The 16,494-nt window shown below is 31.2% G+C and overlaps 1 protein-coding gene and 1 long non-coding RNA gene across 3 annotated transcripts; one reads left to right on the top strand and one right to left on the bottom strand.

The window, feature by feature from the left end:
- Positions 1-424: 424 nt before the first annotated feature.
- On the bottom strand, positions 425-12,546 carry LOC148600615 (uncharacterized). Of its 2 annotated transcripts, none has more exons than XM_088557153.1 (2): positions 12,403-12,546; positions 425-7,759 (listed from the first exon to the last, which is right to left on the bottom strand). In XM_088557153.1, exon 2 carries the CDS (start codon positions 7,753-7,755, stop codon positions 6,235-6,237), a length of 1,521 nt encoding a protein of 506 aa, XP_088413279.1. In that variant the 5' UTR covers positions 7,756-7,759; positions 12,403-12,546; the 3' UTR covers positions 425-6,234. The 2 variants fall into 2 exon arrangements, with proteins under 2 accessions (XP_088413279.1, XP_088413280.1); XM_088557154.1 differs by lacking the exon at positions 12,403-12,546 and adding an exon at positions 8,887-8,993.
- Positions 12,547-12,622: 76 nt separating this feature from the next.
- Positions 12,623-16,494, top strand: LOC148600614 (uncharacterized). Its single transcript, XR_015917627.1, has 2 exons — positions 12,623-13,309; positions 16,236-16,494. It is a non-coding gene; the product is annotated as an uncharacterized LOC148600614 (long non-coding RNA).

The following is a 16,494-nucleotide window of genomic DNA, read 5'->3' as shown; positions in this document are numbered from 1 at the left end:
ATCATGATACTATTATTCGACGGCAGACGACAATGACGAACTGACGACAGCGTGATACCATTATTCCACCACAGTTAATTATCTGTTTCAAACTTTTCCTGTTTAAAATGTTAATTAATACTAGTGAAATCGAAAGGAACCCTCTTAAATAAGGCCTCCAGCATGGAAGGTATGACCTCTTTAGCAGATACAATCAGGAAGACATGTAACATATCATCATCAGATGGTAGCGATAAATTGGACACATCTTGACAAAACATCAACAAGACCACACTTTAACAGCCCTTCCATGGACACTAGAGTTACAGCCAAGCAGAGATAACATGGCGTCATACCATTGTGTTTGAAATGCGCAAAATTAACCCCATCATGGGAATATCTTCTGAAAATGGCCAGAGACAGGACAGTACAAACAAAAAACAGATTTTAGTAATATATGTTTTATTTTTTTTTACACCAGCAATCTGAATACTATTACAAGACAATTTACACAAAAAATCTCAAATGTGCTTGGATTAGAAGTAAAATTCTGGATACTTGAAACAATTCAGGAACAATAACTCTTCTCTTCTAAAGTTGAATAAAATCAGACTAATTATGGAGGACTGCAATGGCTTGATAATGTTTCACAGTAATTTTGAATTGAAAGCATATTTAATTTACACACGATCAAAATTGACATACATGTATTATTAAGTTATTGCAATAGTAACTTTAGAACTTAAACTTCTATAGCATTAAAAAAATTACCAAAAAGTTAAGTGGTAAATGTTGTTAAAATAGTGTAATAAAGTATACAAAAAAGATCAAAGAAAAAAATAACGAAAAAAAAAAAAAAACAAAAAAAAAAAAAAAAAACATAAGTTCCCACTATGAAAAAAAACTTGATGATTCAAACTCGTTTGTTCTCAGAAACAAAATTTAATTACTGATGACTGATCGACAGGATTGACATGGAAGCAAAATGGATTACAATGTACTTTAGAATTAATATTATTGGACTGGATCTGTATTGAAACTAAATAATTAAATAAGTTTTAAATCAGGTAAAATGCATGTCCATTGCCCACAAATATGAAAAAAACAATTTTACTCAAGGATACTTTCTTTATCTGAAAAGATTATACTTTGATCTCTACATCAATAGATTTGTTTAGAATAATTTTTTAAGAGAATGTAAGAAACAATAAATTTTTGACAGAATTAGCTGCCCTTGAAATGTTAATTTTGTGTGCATTTCATTAAGATTATAAATCACCTTACCAAAATGCTTTGCTTTTCAAGTGCACTGTGGTGTGGTGTTAAAATAAAAAAAAAAACAAGTAATATTGACATATATTTGTTTTGCCTCATAACAATTTTTCCAATTTAGCCAATTACCAATAATGTTTTTAAATTTGGAATTATCTACAACTGAATGAATAATTACAAATGAACACTATATGTACATGTATTTTATACATGTTATTAACTTCACTCTTCAACATGCTGAAGTGCAAGTTCAAACAAATAATCAAGACACAATGTATAATACATGAAAAACCTTTCATAGCTTAGTTCTACATAAATAAAAGTTCTCACTAGAGAAAAAAATTCCATCTTAAAAAAAAAGAATCCAAATAGTCTGCCTTTCATGCGATAATCCATATTGGCAGAGCACATCATTAAAGACTCCGTGAATCGGCAAAGCCTCTTGAACGAGTCCATGTTGACAGCATCCTAAAGATGAATATATATTCCACAGAATGTATTGGAATGTGTCACTTCTTTGATGGACATTAAATATTAGGTTTGTCATTAATATCCATATTGATCATGACATATGTTGGATTCGCCCATTATCGGAAAATCCAAATTCACGAAATGTTTAAAACCAACTTCACCATGCCTTGGCCATCTACATGTAGATACACGAATATTGTCCTTAGTGTTTCAGAAGATAAATTTTAAATCATTCTACCATTCAATGTACATGTACATGTAATTCCATATGGTTAGGCCTCATTAGTTCTAAAATAAAAACTGGGTTTATTCATCTCAGGGAAAATCCTAACTGACCTTTTTAACAAGTCACTTGATATTTCCTATTCAATTGTCAGACTTTGGTTTGGTGGAATTGAACTGTGAATAATTGATGTAAACAAACTTACAGTGGGTATCCAGGGGGTTCATGGGGTGATGGAAAATTTGTGTTACATATATCTTCATTAAAAATATCCAATGAGCAAATAATGACCTGAGTGCCCTTTGGGGACCCCCCTTTTTTAAATTTCTCAATCCAACTCTGTAAGTACATACACACGGAAATGAAACATATATATATATATATATATATACAAAAAAAATAAACAAATATTGTAAATGAATAAATGTGCATTCTACTCATGCCATGTACATTTATATATTGATAAAAATTACATTTAAACATAGATGATGTACTGTACACACGGTAAGTATTGAAGAAATCTCCATGCATTTACAATTAGTGAAAATACATGTGATTTCCAGTTTATTTACTTTAAGTCAAAAATATTTCAAATTTCAAGAAAAAAAAAATGAATATACGTGTAACTTCAGAAGAATTTATAAATGTACAGTACATGAAGAAATGTATTTATTTTTTTTTAAATGAAATTTGAGGTGAATATACATGTACAAGGATATCACAAGTTGTCAAAGTTGAAGGTGAAATGTCTTGTATAACAATTCAAATCCTGTATAAAAATAAAAATAAAGTATAATACATGTTTTTACATACTACTTCTTTTACAGTTTCATTTTAATATTTGAAAGTATTGTTTTTTAAGAGTCATTAAAAGGATGCATACATGTACATGCATTCATAATATTTATAACTACAATAAGTTATATTTGTTTACAGTGCCTAACATGTTCATTGTTTTAAAGAGTCTTTTAAAAGAATATACATGTATATACATATATGATATTCATGACAAATAACAAATAAATATTTTTTAAATCATTTGAGTAGGACTAAATCAAAGATAGAAACATGAAAATGATAAATACAACTATATACATGTACAAAAACAATGAAGTGAACAGATTTTCACTGATGACACATCTAGATACATGTACAGGTATTTGAAAAAAAACAACTTGATGAAGACCAAGACTTATTAATAAAGAAATATAAAATAATTTCCAAAAAATCAATTATTTTACTAAATAAACTGTTCAGGGTTTGACATTAAAGGTTGCCCGATTGCCCGGGGCAAGTAAAAACGACATCAAAGTTGCCCGACTGGGCAAGTGAAAAAAACATGTGCCCAAATTACATTATTTCTGATCATCGCAGCTCTAAAACATCGAAAATTACTTCTGTATAGTTCGCCATTCTTCCCGACCTTGCTGACCTAGATTATCATTGGATAGTTCTCTGATTTTCCCTTTGCCAAAAATAGATTGTATGATATTAATGTCGACCAATCAGATGCGTCCAATTGTACATCTATTTTTGTTATCCAATTGAACATCGCGATTTATTTATGGAATTTCTTACTTTGGAAAACTGTAAGAAATCTGTATCGAAAACTTCGAAAATATGAGAGAAAAAGAGAAATAAAATTCTATAGAAGATAGTTATTGTTGTCCATTTGTTAAACTAAAGATGTGAAATAAAAACTCCTCACATGAATACTTGTAATTTCTTTGCTTCTTGTTTTACCCCTTATTCCCGCAAAAAATATGACGGCTTTTCGATTTATTTGGCTTGCAATTAATCAGTTCTCCCCAAGTGTCGAGGGAGTAAGCATGGCCAAGCAGGGGACACTTGACTGTTTTGGGGTAACTGGGGTCCCCGAAATTCCACAGAAAAAATACAAAAGCTGACTATGAATTAAAACGAAAACGTGGGTTTAATGATGGATGGCTGAAATTTATGTTAAACCACTGTCATCTGCATTATAGTTGAACAGTTTCTTGCCATCCACGTCTTATTAAACAAGGGTTTCTGGTTTAAACACTATATAGTGACACAAAATTCTGGGCAAGTGAATCACATATGTCACTTGCCCGACTGGACAAGTGAATATAAAAGCTAACGTCAAACCCTGAAACTAATTTAGTATCATTTCTTTTAAAGATTTTTTATTATGTTAATTACAAAATGTATTACATTTATGTAAATAAAAAAGTAAAAATGTATTAAAGATAATTAAGTCAGTAAATTAAAACATGTTTCTTAGAAAAAAATTCTGATATTGTTATGAAGATTTCTGATAAATTAAATCATTATAGATTAAACATATTTTATTTATCTTTAGATCTGAATTTGTTTAATAAATTAATATTGTTTTAGTCCATCAAGAGAAGAAAAAAACACTAAATCATAATAAATGCACCATTCAACAAAATATACATGTACATGTTATAATCTTATTAGTCATAAAAATACAAACTGGCATTGTTCCTCACATGAATCATACATTAGATTTGAACCAATTATAAAATACAGGTATAGGTGTTAACATAATTACAGTGGTGGGTTCAGGGTGTAGTCCCCCTTTGAATAATTTTTAATTTTTGCAATCTATGGACCTTAATGAGCAAATAATAACCTGGCACCCCTCCCCTTTTTCATAATTTCTCCATACACCCCTGTTAGTGCTAAATATATAAAATCAAATACACATACATGTACATATATATTTACACAACAACTGACTTAAAAATCAACATTTTATACATGTAGCTGTACATGTACCTAATGTGAATCTATAAATTGAAGATATTTCTATTTATCATTGCATTTGCAAGTACATGTAATCACTGTTGTGGTTAATTTAATGTCCTTAGTAGTATCTTTCAATAATATACATGTAATTAATATTTCAAGAAAAAAACACAATAAAATTTATGAAATAAATAAAACTTTTAACAAAAATATGTTGATTTTAGTTGAAGCAATGAAGACTTATAAGGATATCACATGTTGCCAAAAAAATTCTATGATATTAATTCAAATCATGACTAAAAAAATGCTACATGTACATTACATGACTGTACTTTTTTAATTATTGTTTTAAAGAAATTTATTTTTAAAGGCCTACATGTAAATACTGGGTATGAATAAATCACTAATACATGTACATGTACTTATCTTTTACCACATTCATATCTTGATGTGGTACATGTATGGTGTTAGATATTTACACAAAGTAATACTAGTATTAAAATTTTTGATTTTAATTATTTTCAGTTTTCAAATGAGAAAATTTCATTTATTTAGAAACATGAAAATGCAAATATATACAACAAAAGGCAAACATTATTTTCAATGATGACACATCTACATGTAGATACATGTACATGTATTTGACAATCTTGATGAAGGCCAACTCTGATTGATAAAAAATGTAAATTAAATTTATTTTACACTGTACTCAATATGAATTTTCTGTACTATTTGAAACTTTTAATAAGTTAATAATTATCATATTTTTGTAAATCTTATGCCAAAAATTAAATCATGTATCTTTTCTTTTTATCAAGTTAATTATCATATGAACAAATTTATGTTTATTTATGTCTGACAATTAAGAAAAAGGTGGAAATGTCTGATATTATTAAAATTACTTTAGAAAAACAAACCCTACATGTAAACAAATATTTAATAATTTATTTTTTATGAGAATTTTGCACTGAAGGTATTGTTTATCTGCCATCCATATTATCTCACAATTGCAGAGCTGAAATACCATGATTTCCCGTCATATTTCTGCTATTTACATTTAATGAAAGAAAAACCGAAGTTCCGAATGAAAATGTTACAACTGGTACCTAATATGAAACTCACCACATATAGTATTCAATTGGCAGGGAACCAGAAATATGGCGGGAAATCATGGTATTTCAGCTCTTCAATTGTGAGATTATAGGGAACATTTCAAAACATCCATAGAAAAAAGATGGCGGATAGACAATACGCTGAGTGCAAAATTCTCATAAAAAATAAATATGGAAATATTTCGATCTCGGAGGTAAGAACGAGAAATAATTGTATGAAAGTTGTAGTACAGAACGACATGAATTAAATGCCAACTTTTTTAAAGGAACTTATGAGTAATTTAAAAGATAATTAAAAAACTGCAAACAGACTGAGGTGAATTCGAGTATACATGTAAAACAATAAAACATGTTTTCTTACCTTGAAGTTGAAATTGAATTAATCTCAATAATTTGTTTATCTCAGTGATGGTTCTCCATCAAAAGTCAATATACAGTAAATATCCTGACCACCTTATTGTAATCAACAACAGTGAGATGATGATTCACTTTATCATAATGTACACACCGAGGGCCAAACAACTCATCATCTCCACCGGCTACAACTTCATGTTTATCTCCATCCCTTGAAATTAGTAATAAATTAACTTTGTTATAATCACACACAAAAATATTCTGGTGTTCATCCATTGATAATCCAAGAGGCCGTGACATTGTATTGTGATCCTCGAATGTGAAGATAACTCTGAGGTCAGAATCTAAGACAGTAACTGTGTTGTTGTTCCAATTGTTGACAGAACAGGTATAACATATTCTGTTGCCATCTGTGTCTATATATGACTCACCACGAACAGTCTGGTCATCATGGAGTTTGTCTATTTTTTCTGTATCTATATTAATTTTTCGGATTCCTACCCAAGGTACACAGAAGTATAAATGTCCATCACTATGTGTAATTCCACTGACTTCACTCTTTATCTGAAGTGTTTTAATGATTTTACTCCTGTCTACATCTATGATGTAGATTGTTTTATGGAGAGGATTAGAAACAGCAACATGGTTCTCATTGATGACTGTTACATCGTATACTGCTCCTCTTCCTCCATTAAATCTGACTGATGATTTGTGTTGACCATTACTGTGTAGTATGTTTACTACACCATTGTACCCATCAGTCAACACCAGGAGTCCATTAGGCAGCGTACAACAACCAGGACACAAACCTTGATCTACTGTAAACTGTTGTTTAAGTGTCAGTTGTCTGGGGAATCTTGTCTTCACCTCTGCCTGACCTACGTTTGGTTTGTTTATGTCTATGGATGTTGTATTTTTTTCTTTTGATACTTTAATGTCACACAGAGTTTTTATTCCAAAAATTGTGTCGTCTGCTGTGATGTTTTCATTCATTTCTATGTCTGTATTATCCATGGCTCCTTTTTCAGATAATTTATGTAAGATTTCTTCTGATTCTTGGACTTCTCTCTCCATTTGTTTTGTTGCAATGAATGTTTCGAAATTTGATACATGGTTCTTAATGAGTTCTTCCTGTTCCAATAATTCACCAAGTTTTCTTTTATTTGATTCCAGGATTTTTGTGGTGGCTTTGATTTCATTTATATTTTCATTTACAACTGACTCTAACTCTGATAGTGTTTTGTTTTCTAGTTTCTTAATTTGATCAATAAGATTTTGTGTTTTTTCTTTTACCTCAGTTGATAGTTTTTCCTTCTTTTTCTGTAGTTTTTTCACATTTTCTTCCCTGTCAATGATTGCATTCAAGACAGCTTCATGATTTGTTTTTATATTGGTCCATAAATCCTCGAAAACTGCAGATGATTTTACTTCACGGATGACATCTTCTATATCTAAAGTGTCTTTACACTTTTTATGGGACTCCAGTCGACATTTTTGACAAATAACAGAGTCATGAGACCTACAGTAATATTGATATCTTTGCTTGTGTTCTTCACAGTCAAGTTGAATTTTTTTGTCGATGAATGATGCCATTTTTCTGCAATATAAAGACAAAACTATGAATTTTAATTTTAGTCCAGGAGACAATTCTCTTAAAATCAATTATATATAGCTTAGTATAATCACTTTTTGGGATTTGGCATTGGTTCTATTTTTTTGTTTTGACGGTGGTGGTCAAAGCAAAAAAATTTCTCCAGGGTCGAATCCAAAAATGGATAAGGCTTGTTACAAAATGTATTTTTATTGACTTTTGAATGAGTTTACACATTTCATACAGGTTAAAATCAGTTACATACAGCTGTGCTGCGAAACGTAGCTTGAACTATTATTTTGTGATTTGGCACTGAGGATATTTTTTTCTTTTGACATTGGTGGATTCAGCTTATTACCATTTTTTTTTTATTGACTTTAGAATAAGTTTATATAAACCTTTCAACTTTCAACTACCCTGGACTTTTTATGAGCAACTCGGTCTGTGTTTCTAGAAAAGCAGAGGACACTTAACCTACTTTGTATGTATTATTTTAGTGACATGTACTTCATGTTCTTTTTTATGTCTGTTTTCTATGTTTTATCTTTCTCACTGGATTACTTTCTTTTGATTTCTGCTAGAACCTTGGTTTCCTTGATTACTATTCATACAGTGGGTTAACCCTCATGGAGCGCAGTGGTCAAAATACTAAGCCTCTTGACCTAACTTAGCAGATACGCTCATCAGTCGTTTGAATTGTAGCGACAAATAGCAATATTTGACTCTTTTTTGCTATTTGTCACTTATATTCAAACGACTGTGCGTACATGTATATTAAGCCCTTGTTTTCCGTTAAAAAAATCCAAAGTTGTAATTTCAAAGGTTAAACCTACTCCAGCAATGCTGGAGTTGGCAAGCTATTTTCTGACTTGGTGCCATCCTAAGAGTTGGGGTATGGGGGAACGGAATTCCAACTTCTAACGTTGTAGGAGTAAGGTTAAACCTCTCTGGAATCTCGAATTTAAGTACTTGCATGTGTCATCCCTTTCGGGATCGGTGGTGGTCAAAACAAAAATATATCTCCTGCACCGAATCACAACAGGAATTACTGTCATGTCTTAACTTGGCACAACCGTATATATCGTTTGAAAATCAACACAGTTATTGAGGGACAATATGTTTGTATGACTTACAGACATGCAACACCGTCAGGGATTTAAATTACCGGTGGTCCTACACCTTTCAGACAGACGCGGAGTTTCTGTTTCAATGATGACGTAAGTCTGCGGGTCTCACTAATTGGCGACAAGAGGTGACAAAAAGCGACAAGAAACAACAAGTGGAATAGCGCAAAGAAATTTTTGTTTTTATTTAAACAGAGACATACAATTGTTTATTTATGTGTTTGATTTAAAGCAAAAAAAATAAATAAATAAATAAATAAATAAATAAATAAAAGAATAAAAAAAATAGGAAAATATTGTCTTTAAAAACCAGGAAAAGAATATTTTTCAGGTAAAAATGTGAAGATAAAAAAGGTTGTTAGAAATATTTCCAAAATGATAGTAGTATAAGGAGGATTTTTTTCATTAAAGAAAAATAATAAAAAAGAAAGAGATAAATCAATAAAGTAACAGGAAAACTGACTTCAAAATATGTTATAAAGATTCAATTGTCTCATTTTTTAGAATAAAACATATTGCTCAACTTGGTATTATTTTTGCAGTTTTCATATCTCTCTAGAGAATAACCCATTTTATCATATATTTTGAACTAGTTTCTTTTATAACAATGCATTTTGCTATGTTTTTCTTCGGTTAAAGAAAAAAATAACCTTTTCTTTTAATCATACCATTGAATATTGTTTCCAAATAATTTCCTGTTTGTTATTTCACATAAAACATGTTTCCATACTTTTATCAATTTGAAAATACATCAAATCAAATCTAACATATAAAGATATAGTTTCTTTATGAATTGTAGTATCTAATTTATTCAAACTGTTCATTGGTCAAATTGAGAAAAGATTTTTTTTATTTTAAATTTGTATCAGTTGACTTCCGTTTTTTTCTAAATTTTCCTAAAAATAATTAACTCATTTTTTTCAATAATTATCTCATTTTTGTCCTATGTTACTTTATTTGGCCTTTAAATGAAAAAAAAACGTCGCTTTAATTTCTCGAATTCTTGACCTTTCTTGTCCCCACTTGACACCTCTTGTCACTAATTAACTATAAATTTCTATAGGAAACATTTTGTTATAGTTTGCTAAACAATGTGACATTGAGTCACGGTAAGATAGCTACTTGTTGCAGTTTGTGTTCAAGCTTCCTGGTTCAATCATAATACAGAGTATCAGAAGTACTTGTAAAGTCCGAAACAAACTCAATATAACATCAAACGAAACGAAGAACGAAATCGAAAGAAATGAAATATAACAGAACTAATCAAAGCAGATCCATTAATTTAATATAGAAATTGAAACATGTCCCAATAATCATTATAATTGATAGGATTTTAGGCTATGCCAATGATGGACGGAGCACTTGTGTAATCGTCTACTTCCGTCAGAATATTTTAGCCAGTCATAGTTCTGGTCTTACATTCTACATACATGTATATAGGTCGCTGACTCTTCGTTAAAACAATTAATTGTGTTTTGGGTTGGAAGGAAAAACTATTTGAAAATAATATACGTTGTGAAGTGGCTCAGTTAAACGTACATAAGAATAATGAATAAGTTAACAATAGCCACATTTAAAGGTAAAAAGGGAACTACATACGAATATATTCAAGTTACCTATTCATTTTTAAACGCATAATAAACCATTTGATGTTTAACTAGAAATGAAAACCCAGCGAGATTGTAAATAGTCTTCAATCATAGAAAAAAGAATAATAAAAAGAATGCCGAGTACTAATTGGGAAAACTGTCTTATGCAGGCCTTGAGGCAGTGGTTCCAGTCAAAAAACATTATAAAGAAAGGAATGCTATGCTTTTATTTGTCGCTCATCGTTTGACCATTTTTGTTACAAAAAGGTACCATAACCCCCAAAACCATCCTGACGTATCATTCACTGTATCATAAATATATTTTTATTACGGTTACCGCCTCATGACAACGGAAGCTACGAGATGGCAAATAAAAATGAAACTTTGCATAGACGATGGCATATGAATTTCGATAATGCACTTCTTGGAAATTGTGCCATATTTTGGTCTAATATTATTGCTTTTTGCAATATTAATCATTCTGTTTTGCTATTTTGGCCATGATTGGTGAAATTATATCACAGGGGCTTGCTCACACTATGAAATATGCAGCCCGACTCTATATATTAAGAAGTATTTGGTGGTGATTTATTAGGTTGTTTGCAGGGCAGTAATAAGTTATAAATATATTTGATTTTATTCAGGGTGGGGGGTGGTTGAGTTGAAGCGAGTTACCCCAAAATCTGGGATTCCCGTTTTCTTGTTATATACTATTCGGACTGCATATTTGGGAGTAGGACCAATCCCCTGTGATAGTATTATAATACTTTATCGTTTATGTTAATGTACGTGTCTCTGTACTAGGTGCCCAGAAACTAAGCGCTTTCACATGACACATAGGTGTCTATGAAACAACTTGTAGCACTTGAGCTATGAACCTTATCAACTGAGAAATGAAGATAGTTGAGTGTAACACGTTTCTAAGGATATGATTTATTTCAATGATTTGTGGCTTAAGGAGGTAGAGCTGGGGTAGGGGACGCCTCTTGAAATCAGTGATATGGTTACATCATATTCGATTTCACCAAAGCATATAACGCTTTCATTTGAAACATAATGAAATCAGTCCAAGTTACTTGATGCTTACATGATATTGATGTCAAATGCTGAATACAAACGTTATAATGATTTGTAAGAGTTATGTCCTTTACCCTATGTCTACCTCCTTAAATTTGAATTATTTAACAGACAGTTTTGACCTGGAGGTCGATAAACTGAATTTCGACCTGAAAATTTAAAATTGGGAATGGTCAACTAGTAGTTTGTAGTTCAATTATGGGCTATATCGGAGTGTTCCATGTAAACATATATCGAACCCGAACATTACGCAAACTGGCACGCTACTATGATGCATTATAATGTATTTTGGTGTGTGTGTTTTTAAATGTCCCTCATAATCAGAATGGTGAATTTAAGAAAAATAAAACGATGAGTTTAATATTAACCATTTATAATAATAAGCTTATAATAAGCTTATGTTAAGATACGTTTGAATTCGATTCCCGTACTTTCCTTTTATTCCATATTTTTGGAATACGACGAATATTTGAGGCGCTAAAACGATTGATATAAATTGATTCAGTACATGAGTACTTTGATTCTACAGCATGAATCACCTCTACCATTGGCAGTGTCTGAATTCTACGTGGATTGGTACTTGAATATACATGTATTAATACTTGTTATATATGGATTTGTGTACATTGTATTGAGGCAGACCTCATTCTGTTTCGATATTTCAAAAAAAAAAAAAAACCAAACAAACAAAACAAACAAAACAAACAAAAAAACAAACAAAAAAAAAACAGACTAGTCTTAGTCTTAAAGTTTGACCCTTGACATATTTATCAACCATTATGAAATAATAAAGCACGGAAAATACAAGAAGATGGTACAATGAACTGAAGTAAAAGCTGAATGGAAAAGTAAATCTTACTCTTTACTGGTCAGTATTCCCAATTAGCACGAAGTTAACTTATTTGAACGTCAGAGAGGAAAACGCCCTGTTGGTTTAGTACGGAATGTTATCTTTTTACTTCCTGGTATAACCACAGATTACACACGATTAGTTATGGAAGCTCATAGGGTACACCCGAGTTGTTTTTTTTTCAAAATAAGTCAGAATAATTGGTTAAAACTTGTCTTGTCGACATTTCAAAGGTCAGAATGTTGTTTTATAAACAAACATGTCGACTTTTATCATCATATATTTCTCGACTTTTTTCCCCTAGTTCGAATGATCGAAGTGTGTGCATTATACATGTATCATGGCGGCTTGTTTTTGTCAACTTTGTAAACCACATGTCCACATATTTTATTTCAATACACAATTACACATGCGCAATCACGAATGTCGAACGCCTGTCAGATTGTTATTTACATCGGCTAGTTCTACATCCCATCAACAAATAATTTGCCGAAAGATAATTTATTTGAACAAAATACATCTTACCAAGCCAATATAATATTATTTCCACAGAAAACACAATGTTAATGCTACAGACGTATGCTGTTCTCCCACAGGCGTATTTTAACCTGACAGGCGTATGCAGTCGTATTTAAGTAGAACCGGGAATATCTGCCAATCAAAATCGAGCTACATAAAGGACTTCGTCGACAATAAAATGACCTCTTTTTTTTTTAATTTTATACTTCACTTGAGAAATAATTTCTTAAAATCACGTTTTTTAATTAAATCATTCAAATACTCTTTTCAAACTATTTAAATTCAGTTTCATTTTAAATTTACGATTTTCGTCGTATCTTGAAACTGCCCGTATGTAAATACGATCAACAGCGGAATGCTTGAAATCGAAGTGCAACGAGAAAACAATGATATCTTGGTAGGTATCCGTCGAAGAAGAAGCGAAGTTATATACTAAGAAGAGAAATATACAATATTACCATGATGCTTGAAGCGGAGTTTTGACGGAGGTGTCAACAAATTAAAACCACACACGGTTACTGTACTGTGATTGTCTGTGTACAGAGTCACAGGTTAATTTATAGCACGCCCGAACTTCGTCAAGTTCATGAAGTTTTTCACAAAATCAAATTCAAATTCTAATATTCGGTAGGCATTGCCTAAACCAGCGAGCATCATGAGCTTTACCATATATGTACCGTCTGTGCGAGATTCGTAAAAAATATTAAAGGACATTACAATGATGGGGGGGGGGGGTCGACCCGGATGAATTTTTTTTCTGCAAGTTCAGTATTTTTCTTAACATTTAAGCAGCGAGCAAAATCAATATTTCTATTTAAAAAAAACTGCCTTGTGAATATATGGGGAATTTTTTTCAATAAATGAATAACTTGAACATTCCCCCCCCCAAAAAAAAAAAATCAAACCCCATAACCCCCTTTCCTCTCACTCTCAAAATGGTCAATAACTGTACAGCACTTTGCAATACTTTACATTTTTTATCCCTTAAGGGCATCTCTAGCAACATCAATTTTAGTTTCAATCTGTACAGATGCCGGAAATATTACAGTTCTCCACCGATAGTGGGAATATTTTACATTTGACATAAACAAAGTTCAGATGACAGCTGCAAATTCCAAACAGAAAATTATTGCCTTTCCTATCTTGGAAAAGCTATGCTGCGATTTTGATAATATAATCGGAATTATAGTTTTTCCGAGGCGGTTAGGTTCTTGACAACAACAACAGTGGAAATACACATACGTACATCCATGTGTTTCCAGAAGTTTTTATAAACATACCATTCACTTCTTTAAATAATTAAAACAAATTAAAAAAAAACTTGAAAACTATCAGAAAAGATGAATTTATTTCTACTGAAACATAATCTTAACCCATTTGTTTGATTGAAGGATATGACATATTTTCGGCGTAAGGACAGTCACCTTTTATTACTTCTGGGACATGACTTTTTTTGTTAGTGTATTGGGGAACCTTTAGGTTACAGACCACCAATTCAACCAATGAGCATTTGGAACGTACGCAAAAATAGTCCTACGCAGAAATTACCCCTGTTCCTCAAAGTGCTGTGAAAAAAGTTCTCATCTCATTTAAAAAATTTAAACAGTTTCTGAAAGGAAAAACATTTCTGTACATTTTATAGGTGCACTTTGCTTCTTGTAATGTGAAGCATAATCTCCATAATGATTTCTAAATATACACCTATCTTGTGAAAACACTGGGATTTCCCATGCTATTTATAGACACTTCACTTCCAGTGACCAGTACTGCACTGCAAGTCTGCTAACCCCACATGCCATTCTGAGGATTGTGAGCTGACATATGTAGAATCATGCTGATATATAGTCCTCTGCAGGTTAAAGTTAAGGTAAAGTCCAGAGAAGCCTTTGAATATTGTGAAATTAGCATAGAAGCCTATGGGAAGTGGAATTAGTGGTTTCTAGCCTTAAGCTTAGGCCATGGCAAAATGAAAAGTTTCTTGGAATAGCTTTAAACTACTTGAAGATCTTGTAAACTTTGCTATGAGAGGAATACACTACAAAAATCCTTCAAAATATGCATTTTCTTAAGTTATAGGTCCAAATTATGGAAAATTGGTCTTTTTGGCTGCATTTTATGTCCTATCTTGTGAAAAGTGTAGAAAATTTAGTAAAAATATCAAATATTTAACTTTGAGGGCTATATTTACCTAAATATGGTGGTAATCAGCACTTGAAATCAAGTTTTGTGTAAATTTGAGCAAAAATTCGATTAGAAATGAGGAAAAACTCACTTTCATTACTGCGGTTAAGGACATATAAGCATTTCCCTATGTCAACATGGAAAATCCATTTTTGAGTACTTTTTTTGCTTTAGGTGCCCTTTACTTGTCATGTTTTATTGTGAAAACACTGTATTTACAAATTTAAAGCCAAATATATCACCTTTTGTGAAAATTTAAAGATTTAGGGTTTTTGACATGTGATCAAGAAAAAGGGGGAGGCATGTCAGACATGAATTTTTAAAAATAGACCAATTTTTTAGAAAATGACTACTTTTAAAGGCTATCTCTTTATTAATATTGTTAAAAAACAAGTTGTGATTGATTTTTTTTATTTGAAAAGTCATAAAAAGTTCTTTGCAAATATTTGATGCACTTAAGTATGGTAGAATATTGTCACTTTTTTGCTCGCGCAACTTGGTTACCTTATATTTAAAAATCAAATAAAAAAAAGTGTAATTGTACTAAAAAAGATAATCAATGGTGAGTTGCAGACTGTTATTGTCCAGTGTGCTAAATTAATTTGATTACTTAAATAATACTGGTCATTATCAAAACAGGTTAACTAATTATGGAAGTGGTAAGGTACACATGTGTGGTATATATTTCATGCATTCTAAAGAAAGATGTTGGCATTTTCCCATGTAAATTCTGGAGCGTGATGGGTATACAATACTGAATATTTCTTTAATTACCCTTAAGGTAAAGTGTGTAAATTTAAATAAAATGGTAGTAATTCAGGAATGCCTGTCTGTGCAGTAATATCCTCAATTATGTGATGCACACAACTGGTTTTGAGGTTGTGTAAACTAAAAGAGTATTACATCCTTATAACTTCAAAATACAATAAGTTAGCATTTAATAAGTTTGTGATGTCACTGTCATACACATGTAGAAAAAAAAGATGAAAAATAACTTTCTTTATGTAATCAGTCAATATATTAAACTTCAAATGATTTTTATAATACTACCTATGTACATGTACATTATCATTCATGTATCACTGGGCAATCAGGACTTAAACAAGGGTACATTGTATATCTGGTCTAATTTTTGATTTCAGATGAGTTGTTTACAGTTTTGTCAGAAGAATTGAAACCAGATTAATGTCCTTGTATAATGTGGATGCTACTCCATGTGTTTTAAGCTTAATACTGTGATCTAAAACACAAATGTAGATACATGTACTGTAGTATTGATTGAGAACCTTTGAAATTGTATTAGTTGAGACCCTTGAGCATAAATGTAGAATTTTTTTCAAACCATTATACATGCTATGTTTCTATTGCAATAAACTTTACAAATTATACTGTACAATTTGA

Source organism: Perna viridis, chromosome 13 (genome assembly GCF_037379345.1).
Source record: "Perna viridis isolate PV_CMFRI_1.1 ecotype Kerala chromosome 13, ASM3737934v1, whole genome shotgun sequence".
Taxonomy (NCBI): domain Eukaryota; kingdom Metazoa; phylum Mollusca; class Bivalvia; order Mytilida; family Mytilidae; genus Perna; species Perna viridis.
Note: the sequence above shows the minus strand (reverse complement) of the source record. Positions and strands in the feature narration are given on the sequence as shown.